Source organism: Lupinus angustifolius, chromosome LG11 (assembly GCF_001865875.1).
Source record: "Lupinus angustifolius cultivar Tanjil chromosome LG11, LupAngTanjil_v1.0, whole genome shotgun sequence".
In the NCBI taxonomy this organism is placed as follows: Eukaryota; Viridiplantae; Streptophyta; class Magnoliopsida; order Fabales; family Fabaceae; genus Lupinus; species Lupinus angustifolius.
Window position 1 is genome coordinate 30,964,362 of NC_032019.1, and position 26,594 is coordinate 30,990,955.

The 26,594-nt window shown below is 30.7% G+C and overlaps 1 protein-coding gene across 1 annotated transcript in view; it reads right to left on the reverse strand.

The window, feature by feature from the left end:
• The window catches only part of LOC109359166 (naringenin 8-dimethylallyltransferase 2, chloroplastic-like), a 45,819-nt gene that overhangs the window by 19,042 nt on the left and 183 nt on the right, over positions 1-26,594 (reverse strand). The window contains exons 2-7 of the mRNA XM_019603730.1: positions 24,048-24,095; positions 21,201-21,472; positions 21,012-21,095; positions 9,648-9,722; positions 6,776-6,859; positions 5,850-5,939 (exon numbers count right to left, since the gene is read on the reverse strand). Of these exons, the coding sequence (XP_019459275.1) occupies positions 5,850-5,939; positions 6,776-6,859; positions 9,648-9,722; positions 21,012-21,095; positions 21,201-21,472; positions 24,048-24,095 (653 nt within the window). The remainder of the gene's footprint in view (positions 1-5,849; positions 5,940-6,775; positions 6,860-9,647; positions 9,723-21,011; positions 21,096-21,200; positions 21,473-24,047; positions 24,096-26,594) is intronic.

A 26,594-nucleotide genomic window follows, 5' to 3' on the forward strand; every position in this document is an offset into this window, starting at 1 on the left:
CAATTACATCATTCTTTATACTCCAAATTGACTAGATAACAACAAACCATAATATTTTCCACAAAAATTTCATTTTGCCAGTTTTGCATAAGGATTCATGAATCTGAAGTGACTAGTATTTGGCATACTAATTTGAAGATGGAGCCACAATAGAACCCTTTCCAAACATTATTAGAAAAATGGCGAGATAGAAATATATGATCTAAATGTTCATTATGCAACATACACAGTAATAGACCTCAAATCATCATTCCTAACAATATTTCTCTTATGAAGCTCAATTTTTGTTGCAACTCTATTTCTGATAACTTTCCAAATTAAGCATAAAACATTTGAAGGAGCACAATTAATCCAGCATAAATTAAGGGTATTACATGACTGGACTGAAACTGGATACAATTGAGCAAGATAAGAAGTTTTGAGAACATCACTACTAGAGCTATCAAGACTCCATCTCCACTTGTCACCAACACCACAATTGCAAGCATGGTTCTGAGTACTATCGTATAGACACCTAACTAATTCTTCCTCCCAGTTGAATAATCTTCTCCGCCACTGGATGTTCCAAGTCCACCTCCCGTCATGCCATCCCCCACAATAGCCTTATTATCCAAAGCAAGTAAGTATAATCTTGGAAAATGTCTTTAAGGTTTCTTTGACCAAACCAAGTATCTATCCAAAAATGAGTATGCAACCCATCACCAATTTCTTTCCAATAGATATCCTCAATCCAATTATAATCAAGACCTTGAGAATAACCAATCTTTACCAAATCCCTCCACAAAATTAACAATGAAGGTAAAAAGATAAAAAATCCTCTCACTATTATACTTTGAATTCAACACTCTAACCTACAAAGCATCAGGTTTTGTAAGTCATTTTCACTTCCACTTTCCCGAAAGAGCATCATTAAACTGAGATAGATCTTTGATTCCCAAACCACCAACTTTCTTAGGCTTATACACGTCAGTCCAAGCAATCCAGCGGACACCTCTTACTCCTCTCTTATTGCTCCATAGAATATTTCTCACAAGAGAGTTCAACTTTAGAATTACCTTTTTTGGACCCTTAAAAAGAGAAAGCATATAAATTGGCAAATTTGAACTTACCTAATTAATAAGAACTACTCTTCCACCAATCGATATATACTTGCACTTCCATAATGCAAATCTATTAGAAACCTTCTCAATTACATTCTGTCATGTTGAATAGTTGCCCGGATTAGCCCCAATCAGAATTCCAAGATATAGAAAAGGAATGGAACCAATCTTAAAATAAAGGAAAGAAGTTGATGTTGTGAGGAGATTATGAAAAAACCCTATGCCAATCAAGGAGCTCTTGTTGAAATTAACCTTCAGACTTGAAACCATCTTAAAACACATAAGGACACTTTTGATACACCAAATATTGTGATCTTTCGGGGTACAAATAATAATAGTGTCATTAGGAAACTGCAGACCAGTTACTTCCACATTATTCCTCCCTATTTTATATCCTTCAAACAAACTACTACTTCTTCCTTTTCTAACCAAACCAGCAAAACCTTCTGCTACCAGTAAAAAAAAAAAGGAAATGTGCCATATGATCTCCCTATCTAATTCCTTTAGAAACCGAAAATAGATCAGAAGGAGAGCCATTGACTAAAATGGACATAAACGTCGAAGTCAAGCAAACATTAATCCATAATCTCCATTTTGCTGGGAATCCAAAAGGATGAAGCATATAATCCAAGAATTTCCAAGTGACCGAATCATAAGCTTTTTCAAAATCCACCTTAAAAAGAAGTCAACTACCCCTATCTTTCTTAGCTAGATGGATAACCTCATTGATCACCACCATTGCGTCTAAAATATTGCGATCATGAAGAAAAGCTGATTGCGGAGATGATATTAAGGAACCCGCCACCTTTTTCAACCTCCCTGCCAAAATTTTAGGAATAATCTTATACAATGACCCCACAAGAGAAATTGGCCTAAAATCTTAGACTTTGCTGAGATTTTTGATCTTGGGAATCAACGCAATAAAAGAAGAATTCAACACTTGAGAGTTTTACCATTCGATTGGAAATCTTTCACAAAGCAACCAATATCATACTTGAGAAGTTCTCAAAATTCCTAATAAAATTTGAAATTGAAACCATCTAGACTCAGACTCTTGTCACTACTACAACTCCAAACTGCTTCTTTTATTTCTTCCTCTAAAAAAGCGCAATCCAGACTACTAACTTGTGAGTCAGTTAACTTAGAAAGCTCTACCCCATCAATCGTCAGATTAGGTCTCTGAATGCACTTTATTTGTCGTTGGATGAAAAAATTTGATAACCAGATACCGTTTTGGAAATTTTTTAGAAGTCATCTTAGAGAAGTACTGTGTTTTCTAAAATAAAAGTCTAAGTTTCTAATAGCAGTAAAGCAACATGAGAGAGAAATGGTCCACTATGCTTTGTCTAAAACATGATTCTTATGCAACGAAATAAATATTATTATAATTGTCAAAACTCACAAACCATGAGATCAACTTGCATTTATCTCGAGTTATTGAAACTTAGAAATAATAATCTACTTGTCAACTTGGATCTAAGGTACACAGAAGTCGTACTTCTACCAAACAACTTCTAAACTAAACGAAATCGTTATGGTGTAATTCGACTTCCTAACTACCATAAGTCGTACTGGTGGATCACAACTCTATACTAAACAGAAGTCGTACTGCTAGATCACGATTATTATACTAAAATGCTAATCAGTCAAGAATTTGATGGATAAGAATAAGGATGCAATGACAAAAAAACAGTTTGCATTGATGGGAATTAACTTGCAGTTCACAAGTTAGTCTCCACCTTCAATTTTTGTTATTTTATCTTTGACTCGATCTCATGAATTTTAAAGAAACTATATTAATGTGACTCTTTTCATTATCTAAGACTCGATGATGGTTCGTGAGCTTAATTAAATTTATTCAAACTATACTAACCTTTGTTAAGCAAAATAGAAAGTTCAAATGCAATTTTAATTAACTCACGTCTGCACAATAAGCGACTGCAAGCGAAGAGCTGAAGACAAAGGTCCAAAATAATGGCCAAGAACCAATAATCCACGGAAACAAATGACCCTGTAAAAGAGAACAAAAAAATAAGCCTCATTCTTCTTCCTAATTGAAGTTATTTGTTTCATTAAAAATTAAATAATATCAATATTATCTTGAACACTATAATATCTTTGGAAAAAGGACAACACAAACTTAACTATCACCTTAAAGATAAACATTATGTCCTAAGATTTTGATTGGAAAATAACATTGTTTTACTGATAAAATCACAACAAGAATTCTGAGGATAAGGTAAGGGATCGCATGAAACTTTGTTAGTAGTTAGAAACCTCTCCTAAAATACCCTAGATGGGTTGAATAATGATAGGCTTATAAACAAGATTATATGAGCAGGAAAAACAAGTTTAAAAAAATTAATGTTCTAGCTGAAAAAGGAACACATATTGTATCAATTTCAAAGAACAATTGTTGTCTCAAGATTTTTATCACTTCATGTACTCTTTTATTCTTATTGGTTGGAAAATATAAAACTAATATATATTAAATTCATGTTTTACTCTTCTGACCAATAAAAATAAAAGATATAAGGAGAGGTATACATATTTAGAGCCGAAAATATTCTCCCTAATCAGTCAGGAAGTAATAATCTAATATTATCATCAAAGCTTTACCATAAAGATTTAGATTTTAAACTACTAGATGTATTAAGAAAATTAAACAAACGACATGTAATTAACTATTCATATGTCCAAATTTTTACTATATAATTTACCGACAACGAAGATAATTGGTTCCTTAAAACTAATAGAAGCTAAAAATTATATAAATGACCATTGGAAAATCAAACAGGAAACATTATGCGTATCAAAGTTGCTAAATGATAATTCTATCTATGGTACCAGAATAAAAGATGACGCAACAATAATGACACCATTCTTGAAGGGTAATTCTCCGGATACCAATGGAAGATATGGCTTATTTATCTGCAATAAAACATTTAGCATTACCAATAATAAGACAATCCACCGTGGATTTTGACTTAAAGTTTAGATATGATAATAATATTTAATTATAATTTATAATTAAAATTAATTAAATTATAAAAATATGAAGAAACATTCATAATTGTTTTAAAATAATATATTAATTTTAAATAAAAGTAAAATGTTGAAATTGAAATATCAAGTTAATCTTCTCTTACACATCAAAATCTGTAGGAAGGGAATGACAATAGGATATGGGTACACATAGTGCTTTCCCATACTAATTATGGATACTCGCATGGGTAGTGAATGTTCCGGATACCTAGCACATTTTTAAGTTTAAATATAGATTTATATATTTTGTAATAATAAATTTATAAAATAATTATTATATGAATAATAAAATTTATGAATATTTTAAATTTATGATTATGTTTCAATCACTAAAAATTCATTACAAATAATAAAATAGATAGTATATAAATATAAAATAATAAAAAGTGTAAAAGGATGAAGCATATAATCCAAGAATTTCCAAGTGACCGAATCATAAGCTTTTTCAAAATCCACCTTAAAAAGAAGTCAACTACCCCTATCTTTCTTAGCTAGATGGATAACCTCATTGATCACCACCATTGCGTCTAAAATATTGCGATCATGAAGAAAAGCTGATTGCGGAGATGATATTAAGGAACCCGCCACCTTTTTCAACCTCCCTGCCAAAATTTTAGGAATAATCTTATACAATGACCCCACAAGAGAAATTGGCCTAAAATCTTAGACTTTGCTGAGATTTTTGATCTTGGGAATCAACGCAATAAAAGAAGAATTCAACACTTGAGAGTTTTACCATTCGATTGGAAATCTTTCACAAAGCAACCAATATCATACTTGAGAAGTTCTCAAAATTCCTAATAAAATTTGAAATTGAAACCATCTAGACTCAGACTCTTGTCACTACTACAACTCCAAACTGCTTCTTTTATTTCTTCCTCTAAAAAAGCGCAATCCAGACTACTAACTTGTGAGTCAGTTAACTTAGAAAGCTCTACCCCATCAATCGTCAGATTAGGTCTCTGAATGCACTTTATTTGTCGTTGGATGAAAAAATTTGATAACCAGATACCGTTTTGGAAATTTTTTAGAAGTCATCTTAGAGAAGTACTGTGTTTTCTAAAATAAAAGTCTAAGTTTCTAATAGCAGTAAAGCAACATGAGAGAGAAATGGTCCACTATGCTTTGTCTAAAACATGATTCTTATGCAACGAAATAAATATTATTATAATTGTCAAAACTCACAAACCATGAGATCAACTTGCATTTATCTCGAGTTATTGAAACTTAGAAATAATAATCTACTTGTCAACTTGGATCTAAGGTACACAGAAGTCGTACTTCTACCAAACAACTTCTAAACTAAACGAAATCGTTATGGTGTAATTCGACTTCCTAACTACCATAAGTCGTACTGGTGGATCACAACTCTATACTAAACAGAAGTCGTACTGCTAGATCACGATTATTATACTAAAATGCTAATCAGTCAAGAATTTGATGGATAAGAATAAGGATGCAATGACAAAAAAACAGTTTGCATTGATGGGAATTAACTTGCAGTTCACAAGTTAGTCTCCACCTTCAATTTTTGTTATTTTATCTTTGACTCGATCTCATGAATTTTAAAGAAACTATATTAATGTGACTCTTTTCATTATCTAAGACTCGATGATGGTTCGTGAGCTTAATTAAATTTATTCAAACTATACTAACCTTTGTTAAGCAAAATAGAAAGTTCAAATGCAATTTTAATTAACTCACGTCTGCACAATAAGCGACTGCAAGCGAAGAGCTGAAGACAAAGGTCCAAAATAATGGCCAAGAACCAATAATCCACGGAAACAAATGACCCTGTAAAAGAGAACAAAAAAATAAGCCTCATTCTTCTTCCTAATTGAAGTTATTTGTTTCATTAAAAATTAAATAATATCAATATTATCTTGAACACTATAATATCTTTGGAAAAAGGACAACACAAACTTAACTATCACCTTAAAGATAAACATTATGTCCTAAGATTTTGATTGGAAAATAACATTGTTTTACTGATAAAATCACAACAAGAATTCTGAGGATAAGGTAAGGGATCGCATGAAACTTTGTTAGTAGTTAGAAACCTCTCCTAAAATACCCTAGATGGGTTGAATAATGATAGGCTTATAAACAAGATTATATGAGCAGGAAAAACAAGTTTAAAAAAATTAATGTTCTAGCTGAAAAAGGAACACATATTGTATCAATTTCAAAGAACAATTGTTGTCTCAAGATTTTTATCACTTCATGTACTCTTTTATTCTTATTGGTTGGAAAATATAAAACTAATATATATTAAATTCATGTTTTACTCTTCTGACCAATAAAAATAAAAGATATAAGGAGAGGTATACATATTTAGAGCCGAAAATATTCTCCCTAATCAGTCAGGAAGTAATAATCTAATATTATCATCAAAGCTTTACCATAAAGATTTAGATTTTAAACTACTAGATGTATTAAGAAAATTAAACAAACGACATGTAATTAACTATTCATATGTCCAAATTTTTACTATATAATTTACCGACAACGAAGATAATTGGTTCCTTAAAACTAATAGAAGCTAAAAATTATATAAATGACCATTGGAAAATCAAACAGGAAACATTATGCGTATCAAAGTTGCTAAATGATAATTCTATCTATGGTACCAGAATAAAAGATGACGCAACAATAATGACACCATTCTTGAAGGGTAATTCTCCGGATACCAATGGAAGATATGGCTTATTTATCTGCAATAAAACATTTAGCATTACCAATAATAAGACAATCCACCGTGGATTTTGACTTAAAGTTTAGATATGATAATAATATTTAATTATAATTTATAATTAAAATTAATTAAATTATAAAAATATGAAGAAACATTCATAATTGTTTTAAAATAATATATTAATTTTAAATAAAAGTAAAATGTTGAAATTGAAATATCAAGTTAATCTTCTCTTACACATCAAAATCTGTAGGAAGGGAATGACAATAGGATATGGGTACACATAGTGCTTTCCCATACTAATTATGGATACTCGCATGGGTAGTGAATGTTCCGGATACCTAGCACATTTTTAAGTTTAAATATAGATTTATATATTTTGTAATAATAAATTTATAAAATAATTATTATATGAATAATAAAATTTATGAATATTTTAAATTTATGATTATGTTTCAATCACTAAAAATTCATTACAAATAATAAAATAGATAGTATATAAATATAAAATAATAAAAAGTGTAATATATATATATATATAAATTATTTAATTAAAAAATAAATTTATAAATATCAAGATATATGCAGGGCAAGTATCATGATATTCATTCTCACCCAATGTTATTCTTGCGGGTACCCATTATAGGTAATTTAGTAGGTACCCACATGACGGATATTTTTGTCAATTCTTGAAATACACATAGTATCGTCTGTGTCAACTCTATTTTCTCAAAATCTGACTATCAATGTTAGTTATTGGAATTTCCATAATTTCTACGCACATGTCAATTCTAGTACCACAAAAAGAAAAAGAGAGAAGTTGACCAAAACTGTATCGTCAGAGATCATGGGGGAGGAAGAAAGAGTTGAGGAATTGCACTCAACTGTGATGAGAAAATATAAAGGGAGAATACCTCTATTTATAGTCTGATGTCTCCAATGACCACCTCGATCTGATAGCTCAGATGCAAGATTGTGTCACACGACCAGATTGTCCTCTACCATGACTAGTTCTTCCTCCCTACTCTCCTTACTCTCTAACTATATGATGATTTAGTCACATGCATGCTACACGTGTGTTGACTTGGTCAACCACACGTCCAAAAGTAAAAATTAAGAAGAATTTTGTTTAAAAATTTGTTGGGCCCAAGCCCGAATATGAGCTAAGCCAAGCCTGTCGGCCTACCGGACAGCGGCATAGGAAGTGGTGGTGCATACACGTGTATATGAGTTTTGTTTGTGTGAGTCCTCATTAATGTTTTTCATTTCACACCCCAAATGTCATCATTAAAAGTGCTTTAAAAAACCATTAATTCGGTTCTTGTTCTCCAAGTTCCAGCATCAAATTACCTTTTTTCTTTTTCCTTTTCCTAAACCATCATGAAAATTTCTAGATCACCACAACTTAGTTGGTGTAGTGGAAAAGAGTGTTGTGTAATATTGACTATAAGTAATTAAATAAATAGAAGATGAAAAGGCAAAATAATTTATTAACAAAATTCGGTCAATTATATTTATATCAGTAGAAATATTAATTAACTATCAATATATTATTAAATATTGGAATTACAAGTTCTAGCAAACTCGATAAGAATTTGTAGGAGAGTACATATACATATGCTAATACATCATTCCAATGTCCTAGACTCATGGGTTCTAGGCCCATATAGAGTTGAGAATGTACTAAACCAACTCAGTATTTATTCGAAACTCGACTCGTTATTTAACTCAATAAACTTGGTTCATCAACCAAATGAGGGAACTTGAACTGGAAATTGAACTCGGTAAATAAACGATCCGAACTTGAGCTAGATATAGTTCGACTCGTTAGGTTTATGAGCTGGCTCGATATGTAGAAACTATTTTTTATGTTTATTGTTATTATATCATGACTCATGCATTATTTCTTATATTTATTATTATTACAATATATGTAAACAAGGTTATATTTATATAAACATTTTGTAGTATTTTTAAAAATGAGTTAATTATTTGCATTGTCCAAATGAACCAATTAGAACTGAACCGAACAGTTTATGAACGTTAATCAAGCCGAACTCGAGCTAAAAAAATAACTTGTATCGAACTCGAATCGAGTTTTGAGCTGAGCAAATTCTTATCGAGTTAAATTTAGCTAAATTCTAGTTCGACTCATTTCTAGTCCTAGGCCCACATATTGTTTCTAACTATGGAAAACAAGATATTTAGATCTACTTCAATCCTAAATAATATAAGACTTTTTATAATAGTGTATTTCAAATAAATTCAAACGATTTTTATTATTTTATTTTTGTTGCCTTAAATTGAATCGTTCATGCAAACAATTAATTTTTTTGTGTGACATGTGTCAAAATCTAGATTTAATACTGGACTATTTAGTACTGGAAATGATTACGGTCCGGTGAAATGATGAATAATAAACAAGAGATAAAGGAGGATAGTTGTATTTTAAATTAGCTAATGTTGCTGATGATTAAGTAGTTATTAGAGGAAATAAAAAACTAATTAAGGTTTATGGGATGCATATGTTAAAAAAATCGAATTATGTATTAGTAAACTTGAGTTTGGTAGCCAAATCAAATAAACTGCTGAAGAGATTTACATGTCTGAGTTTTAGTACATATATGCTTGTGTTCACATAGCACATAGGCACGTTACCGAAATATCCTCTTTATTTACTTCATTGACAAACTATATAATATAATTCTACCATATCATCTTCTATGACAAGAAAATTTCAAATTACAAAATAGACAATAAATAATTTACCTCTCTGGATTGTTTATGTGTATCATTAAGTTTCATACCTTGTCTATTTCAACGTCATATAATTGATTCAATCCAATCATAAAAATTTGCATGCAGGACGAAACCACCAGAACCTAAAGTAGAGATCACAAAAGTATTAATGAAGTTACACAAAGTAGAACCTAACAATTTAAAGAGGAAAATACATTATAAAATAGCAATAAGGTATTTTAAGGACAAAATATTTCTGGTACATAGATAAGGTAACAAAGATAAAATTTATTTATGATGCTCTCCAATAGAAGTTTCACATTGAATAACAAACACAACATATATTATACTTGAGCCATAAGACTATCCTAGCTAATATATTATTTTTTTGGGTTGAACTCTTCTTATTTACTTAGTCTTAACAATTGTTGTTTTTCATTGAAAATTATGTCAAAAAATGCAATATATATATATTGGATTAAGATATATTACCAAATAATGATAAGTGAGTGAAATTGACAAAAGAGAAATGACTATTATAATTAAACATTGTCAATAAAATGAAAGTTGTCATGAATATCAGTCCTTAAAGAAAGCAACAATGTTATGAGTCTCACATTTAATATCATAATAAAGTTAATGTACTACTTAACCTATAATTGTTTTTCATTTACTCTTTTGGGTTGATATCTCCTATAAGACTTCTAACACTATATTACTATAAAAGTATTGTTTGAACTTTGAATGATACATTTCTTATTATTCAATGACTTTGACATCTTATATATTATTGATAATAGTCAACTCACTAACAGTTGTCAATGCAGGATGTATTGACTATTCTAATTTAGAATTATTTTAAACACATAGTGGAAAAGAATTTAACTAACAACGAGGTACCATTACAAACTATTCTAAAGTGACAGGACACATACTGAACAAAGTGCCAAAAATGTTTTCAAATGATAATTCTGAATCATATTAAAACTTTACTTTTCCATTTACTATTTCATTTACTTAATATTAGGAGAAGTTTTAGGAAAAAATATTCAAAGGATTTAGCATATTATTAATATAGAAGATCAACATTTTAAACAGTCAAGGTATTAAATAGAAAAAATACGTGTAAAGTGTTTTTTCAGTTATCATATAATCAACATATTAGGAATATCACCTGCAACAAACCAATAAAATATGCTGGAGATATATCTGAAAATTTCTCCACGGCAGTAAGAGTGGTAAGACCTGCTCCCAGTAACTATACAAACAAACCAAAACCATTAAAATCTTTTTCTAAGATTCATGCGGATAAACTAATTTAATTATGTTATTAAAGAATTAACTCTTAAAAAACATTAACTTAACTAAAGCAATTGTTGCAGTTGGTCTGATAAACTTGAAGAAAACATGCAAAGCATTCATGAAAGAAGCCCAACTATTTTTTTGATCTTGATCTTGGATTTCATATTCATTTGATTTTCCAGAGGTTGCATTTATGACATATTTTCTCTTGCGTTCTTCACATCTAGATCCTCCTTCTTTGACTTTGCAATGAAGCTTCAAATTTTGTGGCCAAGATTTCATAAAACTAGGTTCTTTTTGGATTATCCCAGTTTTATGCCATAAGGTTGTTAAATGAGAACCTGTAGTACAAAAATGTTTTTTAGCATAAACCTTAGGAACTGAAAAAACAACAATATTTCTTTATCTAGAATTATATATGTGTGCGTGGTTGAAGAATAGTACAATTCAGAGGGAATGTTTTCTATGAGTTTTTTGGATTATTGACAACAAGGATAAGTTACCAAACGTTTAGGGTTCTCATTTGGATGATAAGTATTAGTGAGAAGAGCACAAGGAGGAGGAGTAGAAGTAGAAGAAGTTATCTTGTTTCTGATTTTATAACCTGCTTTGGTATGCTCAAAATAGTATATGGAGAAAATGTTTGTTTAGTTTAATAAGGTTAATCCTTCGCTCTATATACCATAAGTGAATAAAGGGAAATCAAACCTACTTGGTTCTATTTTCAAGCCCCAGAGAATGCATTTTTTTTTAACAATAATGCTCTGAGGTTGTGCTTTGATTATGAGTTGATTTTATGATCATTGTATGTTAAGTGAGCTTAAGGTACCTCTTATTATATTCCTTAATATGCTGTACAAATAATAGGATTTCTCATTCGTTAGGTATATGTTTTGCTAATGATATCTCTTTTACCTACTCAAGATTTGGGTAGAGTCAGATAGCTTCATCTTTTATATTTGGATCGTATCTTGGAAGATATAAATTCGTTAATGATGATTTCCGTAATTATTAAGTGTAAAAATTAACTTAATTCATAAGGTTAATTTAACAACTTTTAATTTTAAATATACATTTTATACATTTATAATTAAAGTTTTGATGAATATTTATACCAATCCTATGATTTGAGTTTCCTTGACATTTTAAGACATAAAATGGACAATATAGACAAATAATGGTGTCAAATGGAACAAAACAAGCAAACACCACAAGTTAGTTGAGGTGCGTCCAATACAAGTGTTGCGCCAAGGGCAAGCCATGCTTAGTGTGGATGGTGCGTTAAGCGCACCAAGCCTAGGTGAAGAGTCGGGTTAGAAAAGGAGGTGCACTGAGCGCATCGTCCCTACGCTCAGCGCAGGTGCCAAAATGGAAAATGGTTGATAAAAAGAGGTCCAAGATGTCGAAAAAGATATATTGGATCCCATAATCAGTAGCTAGAGAGTTGGAAACTTGTTTTGTGATACTTCTTATGACGTTTTCTAATTTCTCTAGTTCTTAGATTTATGAGTTGGAAATATGATGTAAAAGTGAGAGAGTATGAGTGATGAAGTTGTTGTACATTGATGGAGAAGCTGACACTTCTCCGTGACTTATGATTTTAGGAATTGCTCTTTTACCTTGTTATGTTTGAAAATGATTAGTTAGGTTGCTCTCTTGCTGGGACTGGTCTTATTATTCATCATTATAATATTTGGAATTTGATATGAATAAATGGAAGTTTATTTTTCATTAATTATTGTTGTCATGCTTAATGCTTACTATGATGTTGACATATTGATTGGTATGCTTTAGGAAATGAACTTAGTGAAAAAACTTGGTTCAATAGTTCAATGCATGTAATTCACCCTTTTTGTATATCACTAGACATAGTTTTATGCTCAATTGTCACAATACATGCCTATGTTCATATAATTGCTTAACATAGATTCATGTAAACATTGAATAACTCTCAAACTAGATGACATAGATTACTAGACATAGAGGTATGCTGGATAGTTCATATAGCTTAATTTTATCATTATAGTTGTTAGACATAGAACTATTTTGGTAAAGACTTAGTATAGACCAAGACATTGGCCACTAACACAATTGAGGAGTGCACTAAACTCAACTTATATGCATAGATTACTAGACATATACGTGTGTATATGAGTCATAATTATTGATCTCATATGTAAGATTGTTAGCTTTATTTTATGACTTGCTAAATTGACTAAAATATTAGTTTTTAGCGATTTTGAGGTCCAATATTGTGTAAGAGTCATACTTGTTTGTTTGCTCGATCATCACCAAAGTTACTGAAATGAATATGAAATCAATCACACATCTAAATTCCAACATCTTTAGTTATTGTAATTTTACATATTAACCAAACAACATCAAAAACACATTTGAAAATTAGCTTAGAATAGTGACTTAATTATTGAAAGGCTAGATTTAGCAAGTCTATGTGGATACGATAACCCTTTACCATTTTACTTGTTAGTACATCGTTTAGAGTTTTTATACACCATATTGTCGGTTAGAAGGAATCCTATATATTCATCTTCAATATAACATGATATCATATTTCATATCATTATCAATAAATGTTATATGGATCTTCTTAGATAAACTTTACACTTCAAATCGTCTAGAACATAGAAGGCATCAGAATATTCATATGAAGCCCTTTGTAGACATACGTTTTATATTCATAATACAATTTAAATTTCAGATCCGGAAACCAATCCAAAACATAACCAGAGACTCTAACATGAGCTTATCATCTTACCTTTCCACATGAGAGGAACTAGTAAGTGTAAAATTTATTCATATTTTGTATTATTTGACAGTACTTTTTGACCTCAATTGATTATTTGTGTACTTAATTGAATCAGTCTGAGTATAATTTGTTTATGCATGCATGCTATTAACAATGTGTCATAGTTAAGATTTTACCATTTGATATATTTGGAAGGAAAATTAAGCGAGAGATTCAAACCAGAGTTGTCTGATAAAAATTGTAACACTACATTCGTTCATTGCTAGATCAAGAAGACTTTTGGATATCATATTCCTAACATATGGAACTTCTATATGAAGGGTCACACTGGTGAAATGAACAATTTTGCTCTCGTTGAGTGAGACGTAGCCTGCTCAGTGAGAATGAGACAAAAATGGAGACAAAATTTTGGATATGACATTCCTTAAATTCCTTTTTTCATTTTCTATTTCTTAGGTTTAGGCTTTTAGTTTAAGGGCTTATGTTACCTATTGAAAATGGAGACTTGATGATTGAAGGCATTGCAACCTTGTGGATCTCACCATGGTGTTCTTCCATGAAAGGTCTTCATGTTCTCTTCTCCACTTTGTTGCTTCCATGAAATGAGTAACTAACTCATTTTTTATTGGGGTTAGATATAACTATTCACTTCGATATATCAATTTTGACCCATTTCACTATATTAATATTGATGCAATGATTTCTATAGTTTATTCGTGTTCTTAATTTTTGTTTTAGTTTGATCACATAAAACATGATTTTAGATATTGAATGTATTGTCGGAAATCATATATTTTAGTCTGAATTAGAATGTATCATCTAGTGAGTCTAATTTATAGGTATAGAGTTATATTGATAGGTCAAGATAACACCTAAGCTTATTACAACTCACTGTTAATCATTACGGGAATTGGTTGAGGGGAAATGAGTTGTTGATTTTTGCATTTGATCACTATCAATGTTCGATATAAATGATGTTGATGAAATCAATGTATAGATAATTTATGTGAGTTAAGTCATTGGGATACTTAAAGAAATGAAAACCAATCTCAGCGTTTTTAATCGCATTTGTTGTCTATTTTAATTTCTAGTTGGAAATGGAAAAAAAAAAATGTCGACAAATGGCTCTACTAGGTTTGACCCAAACTTCTTGAACTTCCTCCTTCTTCCATCATCAACTTCGTCACGAGCTCCTCAAATACTGTTATTCCTTGGAACTTTTTGGGTGGTGGTGACCTTGTCCCAAATATCTAGCAAAAGCACCAACCTCTGCAGGGAAAAAATCATTCATTCAAGCACTTAGAAACACATGTGACATCTACACTTCATAACTACCTCAACCCTGCATCAAAGGGGTTGGCATTGCTATAAAAATCCTGGAATCTTACTATCAAGAGGGTTTGAAAAGTGCAAGTGCCACCTTTATGGCATGTTAATACTTTTTAAAGGTAACACCACCTTGAAGTTTGCATATCTGAAAAATAAACTAACATCTTTGTGGAATATGATTGGAAATGGTCCATGATCTCACTTGGAAAATGGTCCATGATCTCACTTGGAAAAAGGATTTTATGAATTTTATTTTTCTTCCATGGAAGATTTGAGAAGTGTCTGCTATGTGGGTTTATGGAGTTTGAAGCCGAGTTTTCTCATAATGTTTCTCTGGACACCAGACTTCAACCCCAACCTACAAAAGCTCTCTCACACACAATGTTGGGGTCAGAATACATAACCTTCCACAAGAGTACTAGAGTCCATGGATAATCTACTCTATAACAGGTGGAATAGGTACACCCATTTCATTGGATGATGCAACCACTAACAGATCTTTCGGACACTATGCAAAAGTGTTGATGAATCTCAATCTATATCAAAACTTCCTGATAAGATTCTTGTAGAAGGGGGACGCTTTGCTTTTTTTTTTTGTACTCGTAGAGTATGAAAGCTTTCTAGATTTCTGTTAAGGGTGCCAAGCTATTGGTCATACACTGACTAATTGTCGTAGAGAAAATATGAAAAATGATGCAGAGGACACAACAAAGCACACTACTAAAAAATAGAACAATGTGGGGAAAGAGCAAAAGGCAAAAGAGGTGCATGAAATTGACCCTGTAGCAGAAACTTCTAAAGCTAGGAAGGTAAATGAGTTATTTATAAATCTTGAGATTGACAATAGAGTGGAAACAAACCTTGATGAGTTGGATAAATAGGAGCTTACACCACCAAATATAATGAACCAAAGACAACTCTTAGAGTGCTAGTGGAAAGTTTTCTTCAACAGATGATGATGATTCTAATAAGTCTACAAGTGACAATATAATTGTTCAAGAAACATTTGAGTTAGTTAACCTTGTGGCTACTAATAACATGAGAATTGTTGGGAGGCTCTAAGAAGATGAAAATGCAATAGAGGAGGTGGATGAGGGCTTCATTCTAGTGCTTACAAAATCTCAAAAGAAAAAACTAAGAAAAAGGAGCAACAATGGGAAAATGCATCACACCCATAGGGGTGGTTACCTTAACAGTGCTCAATAAAAGTGTTGTATTGAAATTGTAGAGGATTTGGAAATCTAAATACACAGTTATTTCTAAAGAACCTATGTTTGTCAAATAAACTACGCTTGGTGTTTATTGTTGAGCCTATGATCCCATCAAACTCATTCAGTCCCAGTGTTTGGAGGGAAAAGAATTTAAAGCTTTGTCTGGTTAATAATAGAGGCAACCAATTACCCACTTTATGAGGCCTGTGTAACATTGATATAACTCCTAATGTATTGGTTAAGTGTGACCAACATATAACTATAGAAGTTGGTTTAGAGAATCAGATTATTTGCATCTATATTGTTTATGCCCACAACAATTTTTTACAATGAAGGCTTCTCTGGGATTATGTGCATAATATCATGTCTACTAAACCCGATCCCTAGTGTTGTATGTGATTTCAATGTTGTACTTGATGCTCATGAATGTAGAAGTTCTAGATTGTTGGCTAGAACTCGTTGCAATGATTTTCAGGCCTTCACTGACAATGTTGGATTATTCCACTTAAGCACCTTAGGAGCTCAATTTACTTGGTCTAACAGGAGATGGGGTACTACCTTAACTTAAAAAAGGCTTGACAAATCCATTTACAATGAGGATTTGATCAATACTTGAAATTAGGTCTCTTGTTGCACTCTTCCAAGATTAGCTTCTGATCATCATCCTTTACTGCTTCATTCATCCTCGGAAAACAATATTAGGTTTAATCCTTTCAGATTTTGCAAGATGCGGCTTCAAAATGTCAACTTTAGAAGACTTGTTGAGGATAGTTGGAAAACTGATATTTTGGGTTGTCCTATGTTTGTTCTCTCTCAAAAGTTGAGAAATATGAAGAAAGACTTTAAACCTTGGAACACAAATGTCTTTAGTAACGTGCACCTAAGAGTTCAATTGACCAAGAAGAATGTAGACACAATTCAAAACTGCATTGGTGAATCTTGCCCCATTAAGGAGTTACTTGACCAGAAAGATATAGCTCAATCCAAGTTAATGACAATTCTTATGATGGAAGAGCTCTTTTGGAAGGAGAAAGCTAAAATCAATTGGCATTCTCAATGGGACAACAATACTAATTTCTTTCATAAGGTGACAAAGATTAGACAAGCTACAAAATCTATATCTATGTTGAAAGTAGGTGATCATATCCTATCTAGTCAGGAAGATATTGCTTATCATGTGCTCAGTTTCTACAATGATCTGTTTGCATCTTCAAACAATGCCACTCCTAACAACTTAATCTAGTCGATGATCCCTAGCTTGGTTTATTGAAGATTAAAACAACTTGCTAACCAAAATACCTTCAAAAGATGAAATCAAAGAAGTAGTCTTTGTTATGAACAGTGATGGGGCACCTAACACTAATGGCTTTGGTGGGTGTTTTTTTCAAAGTTTTTAGGACTTGGTCTATCCAGAAGTGTGCAACTCTTTTAGACAATTTTTTCAACAAAGTTGGTTGCTGCCTAACATAAACTCCAAAAGTGTCATTTTGATTCCGAAGAGCCAACGTGCTGAAAGAATTGAGGAATTCAGACCTATAACCTTAACTAACTTTTAGTTTAAGATTATAACTGAAGTGTTGGCTAATAGGTTAGGAACTATTGCTCCTAGGATTATTTCTAATCTGTAGAGAGGTTTCATAAAAGATAGGATGATCCAAGATTGTATTTGTCTAGCTTCTGAGGCAATCAAATTGCTGGATCACAAGACTTTTGAGGGTAACCTTGCTATCAAACTTGATATCAAGAAGACTTTTGACACAATGGATTGAAATTTTCTATTAGATACACTTCAAGTTTTTGGATTCCACCAGAAATTCACACACTGGATCAGAGTCATCCTTCACTCTGCAAGGCTGCCCATAAATGTTAATGGGAGAAATGTTGGCTTATTCAAGTGCAGTAGAGGAGTTAGGCAAGGGGACCCCTTCTCTCCCTTGTTGTTTTGCCTTGTTGAAAATGTGTTAAGTTGGGGAATCATGAAACTAGTTAGAGACAACAAGCTTAGCACAATCTCTGGCCCAAACAGGCTTCAAACCCCAAGCCATGTTCTTTATGTTGATGACATTTTAATCTTTTGTAAGGGGAAGAAAAAGGAGTTGCTTTTCCTCAAGAATTTAATACTAGAGTATGCTCAGGCTTCTGGTTAGCAAATCAACTAGAATAAGTGTAAATTTTACACTATTAACACAAATCCTAGAAGAATTGCTTCCCTTTCATCTAACTTGGGTTTCTCAGTAAGGTGTCTTCCTTTCAACTATCTTGGAGTGCCTCTCTTTAAGGGAAAACCAAAGAAGATTCATTTGCAGCATATAGTAGACAAAATCATAACTAAATTGGCTACTTGGAAAGGCTCCTCTTTATCCATCATGGGTAGAGTTGAGTTGGTGAGGTCTATAATCCAAAGCATGTTAGTCTATAGCTTTCACATCTATAAGTGGCTTTTTCAATTTCTTAACTATATAGACAGAAGTATGAGAAATTTCATATGGACAAGAGATGTAGGGGTGAGAAAAATGGTCATCGTAGCCTGACATAAAGTTTGTTCTCCTATTGATGAAGGAGGGTTGAGAATCATATCTATAAAGAAGATGAATAAGGTTGCTTTATTAAAACTGACTTGGGACATGAGGACCTCCAATCATGAATGGGCAATTTTCTATAGAGATAGATTTGGTAGTAGTAGATCTCCCTCTATTAGGTACTTCAAGTCTTCAATTTGGCATGGTATTAAGGACAACTGGTCAGAAGCCAATGAGAAATTAAAATGGTTGGTGGGGGATGTAAAAAATATATACTTTTGGAGGGACAATTGGATTGGTGATACTTTGGTTGACTCTCTTGGAATTCCTCAAGAGTTGCACTCCTCTCTACATGCAAAGGTGGCAGATTTCTTATTGGATTCAAAGTGGCGAATACCAGGGCCTCTTAAAAGGTTGTTCCCTAATCTCACTAGAAAATTTTCTAAAATAACCAAATCAAACAATCTGAACATATTTGTTTTGTTGAACTCCATTGATGGGGAGCTTTCCTCTAAGGCAACTTTCAATTATGTCAATAATCCCTCAGCTAAGCTAAACTGGTGCAAGCAGATTTGGTCCTTAGCAATTCCGTAATCTAAATCTTTCATTTCATGGAGGATCATGCATAGAAAAATGTCTATTGATGACAATCTTCAAAAGAAAGGCTTTGTGATGGCTTCAATGTGCAACCTTTGCAAAGCTAGACAGGAGCATCCAGATCTTTTGTTTCTTCACTATCAATTTGCTCATGCTTTATAAATCTGGGTGCAGGATGCATTTTCTATAAACTTGAACACTCAATCAATTTCTTCTATTTTAATGCATAGTAGCACTCATTGCAGTCATCAATTGAAAGATGTTTTATATGCCTGTGTGCTGCACACTTTAAGTAATATCTGGTTGTTTAGAAACCATAGTAGATTTGATGACAAAAAAATGTCTTTGTGCCAAGCAATTGCTAAGATCAAGAGTGAAACATCCATGTCTAGAAATTGCTCAACTACTACTATTGTCTCTTGCACTGTGAATGAATTTCTACTGGTGAGAATGTTTAAGATCTCTCTAAATCTTAGCAAGGCTCCTAGGATCATCGGGGTGGTTTGGAAGTTCCCAAAGGAGGGTTCAATCAAGGCTAATACGGATGGGGCTGCTCATAGGTATCTTGGTTATGCTAGTGAAGGTGGAATTTGCAGGGATCATGATGGAGTTTGCTTAGCTTGCTTTGCTTCATACCTTGACATCCAACATGTCATTTACGCAGAATTACATTTAGCAATTAAAGCAGTCAACATGGCTTTCAGATACGGTTGGAAGAATTTGTGTCTTGAGTGTGATTCAATCATTGTGGTGGGCATCTTCCATGGTAGAACTAATGTGCCTTGGAAAGTCAGTAACGATTGGTCCATATGCAAAGTCAAGCTACCTTTACTGAACTTTCATATATCGCATATTTATAGGAAGAGAAATAGTTGTGCTGACAAGTTGACTACTTATGGAGTGGAAACTAGGACAAACACTACTTGGAACGACATTCTCAACTTCATTTATGAAGTGTACACTAGGAATAGACTATGATTGCCTAGCTATAGGTTTAAGAACTTGTAGTTTGTTTACCTTTTTCTGTATGAACCCTCTTAATTTTATAATATTTGGGGTGTAGTGCACCTTTGCTGGAAAAAATTCTAGTTATTTAATTCTAATATATATCAAAATTACATGTAAAAACCTTTTATCTTAAAACTATAATTATTAGTGAACAACCTAATATTGTTAAGTCTATCCGGATACAATAACTTTTTATACTTATACGTGATAATGTATTATAAAGTGACAGGACATAATACTGATGATCATGAACAAGGTGTCAAAATGTTTTTTCAAATGAATAATTCTAAATCATATTACAATTTTAGCCCTAGCATTCCTTTATTACGCAAATAAAAAAATGAATGTTTTTAGAGAATAATGTATCTCCTTATATTAGGAGATAATTTATCTCCTCTAGTCAATAAAAATGTGACATGTGTGCTATTTTGTTTACTTTTAAAAATATTTTTACAGAAAATGATGAAATATGACACATGTCATGATTTCACAGGCAGAAGGAGATAATTTATCTTCCTTAGGAGATACACCATTCCCATGTTTTTATATTCTCAAACGTATTTACTTTTCCATTTAATATCTCATTTACTTAATATTATGAGAAATTTTAGGGAAAAAGTTCAAAGGATTTAGCATTATTAATATAGAAGATCAACGTTTGAAACAGTCTAAGGTTTAAATAGATATTGAAAATATCACCTGCAACAAACCAATAAAATATGCTGGAGATAAATCTGACAATTTCTCCACGGCAATAAGAGTATTAAGAGTTGCTCCCAATAACTACACAAACAACCAAAACCATTAAATTATTTTTCTAAGATTCATGCAGATAAACTAAATTAATTATCTTGATTATAGAATTAACTCTTAAAAACTTTAACTTACTAAAGAAAATGTTGCCGTTGGTCTGATAAACTTGAAGAAAACATGCAAAGCATTTATGAAAGAGCCCCAACTATTTTTTTGATCTTGGATTTCATATTCATTTGATTTTTCAGAGGTTGCATTCATAACATAATTTCTCTTACGTTCTTCACATCTAGATCCTCCATCTTTGACTTTGCAATGAAGCTTCAAGTTTTGTGGCCAAGCTTTTCTAAAACAAGGTTCTTTTTGGATTATCCCAGTTTTGTGCCATAAAGTTGTTACATGAGAACCTATAACACAAAAAAGTTTTTTTAGCATAAACCTTAGGAACTAAAAAAAACTACAATATTTCTTTATTTAGAATTATATATGTGTGTGTGTGGTTGAAAAATATTACAATTCAGAGCTAATGTTTTCTGAGGATTTTGGATTGACAACAAGGATAAGTTTCCAGACATTTAGAATTTGGGTTGTGAGGAAATATCAGATTTTATTGCTTCTTTTCATTCATTGTGATTGTAATATATACAAGTGGTGTGTGCTAATTACATCATGCGTGGAAGGAAATATTAAGCTAAATCCCAACAAACTAGGCAATACTCTTTCTTGTCTTAATTAGATACCCTAAATTAAGCTAAACTAAATATTACAAACTAATAATAAAATCCTATCACATCTTTAATTCTATAACATGGATGATAAGTATTAGTGAGAAGAGCACAAAAGGGAGGAGTAGAAGTGAAACAAGTTATTTTGTTTCTGATTTTATAACCTGTTTTGGTATGCTCAAAATAGGATATGCAAAAAATGTTTCTTTAGTTTGATAATGTTAAACCTTTGTCCTATATATCCTCAAGTGAATAAAGGAAAATCAAAACTACTTAATTCTATTTTTAAGCCTCCTAGAAGGCATTAAATTTGTAGGAATAATGCTTTGACCTTGTGCTTTGATCATGAGTTGATTTTATGATCATTGTGTGTTAAGTGAGCTTAGGGCACCTCTTATTTATATTCCTTAATAGACGGTACAAATAATAGTATTTCTCTTTCCTTTAAGTCTATGCTTTGCTGATGATATATATCTCTTTTACCTACGCAAGATTTAGATAGATTGAGCAAGCTTCATATTTTATATTTGGATTATATCTTAGAAGATATAAATATGTTAGTCATGGTTTATCTAGGGTAATCCTATTTATTCATCTACAATATAACAAGATATACTATCTTATATTAATGTCTTTATAAATAAGTGTTATTTGGACCTTCTTAGATAAACCTTACACTACAAATTATCTAGAACATAGAAGGCATCAAAATTTTGATCTGAAGCCCTTTGTAGACATAAGTTCTAGATTTATATGATTCTTAATACAATTCAAATTTCAGATCAAAATATCAATCCAAAGCATAGCCAAAGAGAAACTCATAAATATAAAATTTATACATTTTTTGATATTATTTGATAGCACTTTGCATCCTCAACTAAATATATTGTACTTATTGAATAAATCTAAGTATAATTTATGTATTTATCCTATTATCAATGTCTCATAGTTAATATTTTACGTGATGATATATTTGGAAGGAAAATTAAGCGCGAGATTCAAACTAGAGTTATCTGAGTAAAATTCTGGCATTGCAATCATCCATCGTTAGATCAAAAAGATTTTTTAATATGACGTTCCTAACATATGAAAGTTCAGTATGAACGATCGGGTCGATGAAATGAGCAAAATTTCTCTCGCTGAGCAAGACGAACCTACTGAGCGAGAATGAAACAAAATGTTGGGAGTTTTGGGTGACTATTTTCACTAAGCGATAATTTTACCATTGAGCAACAATGAGCAATTTTCTATTGCTTTAAAAGGACAAAACACATTAGTTTGGAACTCTAAATTCCTTTTTTTCAATTTTCTTTTTCTTAGGTTTAGGTTTGTGGTTTAAGGGCTTTTGTTATCAATTGAAGGGAGAGACTTGAAGATTGAAGGCATTACAATCTTGTGAAGCTCATCTTGGTGCTCTTCCATGGAGGGTCTTCATATTCTCTTCTCCACTTTGTTGACTACCATAAAACGAGTAATTAACTAATTTTTTATTGGAATTAGATGTAACTATTCACTTTAACGTATCTATTTTGATCCATTTTGATATATTAATGTTGATGCAATAATTTTATGATTTATTCGTGTTCTTAATGTTTATTTTAGTTTGATCACATAAAACATGATTTTAGATGTTGAATATGTTGCTGAAAATCATATGTTTCAGTCTCAATTATAATACATCATCTAATGAGTTTAATATCTAGGAATAGAATGATATTGATTGGTCAATATAACATTTATGCTTATTACAACTCACTTTGTTAATTATCCAAAGGGTTGGTTATGAGGGAAATGAGTTGTTGATCTTTTCATTAATACATAAATGATGTTAGATATAGTTCATGTTACAAAATCAAAGTATATAATGACAGTTTATGTGAGTTAAGTCATTCTAATACTAAAAGTAACTAAAACTAATCCCAACATTTTTTATTGCATTTGTTTTTTATTTTAATTTGCAGTTGTTTAATTCCAAAATCAAAACACTTATGAAAAATCTTTTACCTTAAGACCACAATTATTGGTGAATGACCTAATATCTTTAAGTCCATGGAGATAAGATAACTTGTTGGGAATAATTAATTTAATATTTCATTGATCCATTTGGTGCTTAGAAAGAATCAAATCCTCTTATTGATATAGATGTGAGGTAATTTGCTCCATGGGCGTGCATATAAAAAACATATTCAATATTGAGATGCTCATGCAATTACTATGATAAAAAGAGGAGAAGGGAAGAGAAATATATTTGACATACTTGCATAATAGTTCTTGGCGTACTGTTTGCTATTCATGGAACTTCTGCCTGCAAACGACTCTTGTGTTATTCAGCAAGTATTACGACTTATTTTGGAACCATTATGCAAATCATTGCCCTTAGATAAGAAATTGTAAAAGGAAAAAATATATTTAAAAAGAAAAAATAAATTTCTCTTACTTCATTGATTATATCAATTTCTAAGTAAATATTTTCCTTTTTCAATTAATATTTTTACTTTTTAGGTATAGAATATTAATTTCTTACAATTTCATATATTTTTCAAGGTTGTAAGGCAAAATTTATTAAACATATCTATTTATATTAAACTTCTGACTTCCATGGTCACCATTAACAGTGACAAAGCTAGAACAAATTTTAATTTTTTTTACCTGATCTGACAATTAATACATTTTTAATTAAATTTTAATTAATGTTTTATTATATAGAGGTAAACTTAAATGATAAATTTACTGTAAACACCTTATTTTTGGTCGTATAATGAAATGATTTAGACATTTTACATTTTCTTAATAATTGGCAAGGATTTCAATCCTTAAATAATTTATATGATTAAATATTTAAATCAAAGTTTAATTACAAAATTGTTGACTGGTAATAAGTCTAATCAAGCTGCTAAAATTTTAAAAGTTCTTGGCAGATAATATGGATAACATTTATATATATATTTTAGAATGAACTTGACGACTTATAAAAATATGTAAGTCTTACTCCGTTTTATAAGTTATTGATTGGATTCGACTTTTTAGTTTGATGTATGGTTAGTCAATTGTTAATAACAACAAGGTGGGGTTTGAAAGTATAAGTGTAGTAAATTTTTTGGTATTACTAAGACTATCTTTATTTTATGGGTAAAAAAATAATTATTTTTCGGGTTTATGGTTATCCCTACAAACAAATATTACTCGAGGAATCAAACTATTAGAATAATGACTATTTGTCCTAAGGTGATGACACACTCGATATATTCATGAGGTTGAATGTTATATGTTAGTACTAATCTATTATATAAATACTATAGAATATTTTAATAAATTCAATTAAGTAATATAAGAAAGTTTATTTTTTTTATACAAGGAAAAAATGTAGGTTGCCTATAACCACAAACAAATTAATAAAGGGACTTGCTTGTTAGAAAATATAAATTAGTTTTCTGCTATTTTATAACTCACCCTATTATGTCTAAAAAACTAATCATTATCTTTATATCGTGTTTTTTAAAATCAATTTTGTGTATTATCTTTTATTTATGTTTTCGTTTGTCTATAATATTAAATTTATTGAATTAAAAAATGGGGCTTAAAAAAATACTAGAGTACCTATAAACACTGTCATATCTATCAAAATGATAGTTATTGTTAATAAAGAGAATTGCATTAACAAATGTAAGTGACACTTCGACCATGTAAATTAGATTTGTCCTATTTCATGATTATTAATAATTTATATATTCAAATTATCTTTCACCTCATTTATTAAATTCTTCATCATAATCATCAACCATTTATGACTCTCAAATTTTAGTTTATATAACTTATTTATGAAAATATTAATCTTTAATATTAATTTTATCGAACTAAAAATGTGGGCTATTCTTGATATCTTTTATTTTTAAAATTTTAGTTTATATAGCTTTTATTTATAAGAATACTGAAATATAATACTAAATTTATTGAGATAAACAGTGTGGGTTATTCAAGATTATAGTGTGCGTCAACTAGCAATTTTTTTGCTTATTGTAGTACACATAACATGAAAATAAAATAAAAAATGACTTTTTTGCTACTAAAATTTAGTTAAAGCATTGAATTTATTAAAATCTATAAGAGAATTGTTGAGGTTAATGTTTTTTGTAAATGGTAAACTTAAATGGTAAATTTACTTTAAACACCTTATTTTGTCGTATAATGATTAATGAAATGATTTAGACATTTTACATTTTCTTAAATAAATTATATGAATAAATATTTAAATCAAATTTTAATTACAAAATTGTTAGACGGTAATAAGTCTAATTTTTTTTTTTTTTTTTTGCATATTGGCAAGAACAATAGTACATGTCAAAACATTAACTTTACGTTAAAAAAATCATTCTGTCAATTATTTAGAGAATACATTAATTATTTTATAATACTTACATGTCACTAAAATTTTAAGTCTACTTATACTTTAGAAGCTATGAATCACGCCTTTGTTCTAATAAAAAATTAATATAAACTGTATCATTTTAACAAATAAAGTAAAATAATCACTCTTGTAAACTTTTAATTTATCTAATTAATGTTACTATTCATTTTATAAATTTATGGATTCAAATCCTTAGACAAATAGTTATGGAGAGGGATAGTGATCAACCCGAAACAGATTAATCCTCTATGCCTATAATATAGTAGAAGGATATCTTTAATAATACTAAAATGAATATTTTGATACACTTCATATATATAAAACCATAATAAACACAGCATGGGTGCAAAAATGTAGTTGTATTATGAAGTGAAACCCTTTTGTTATTAAAAATGTAGT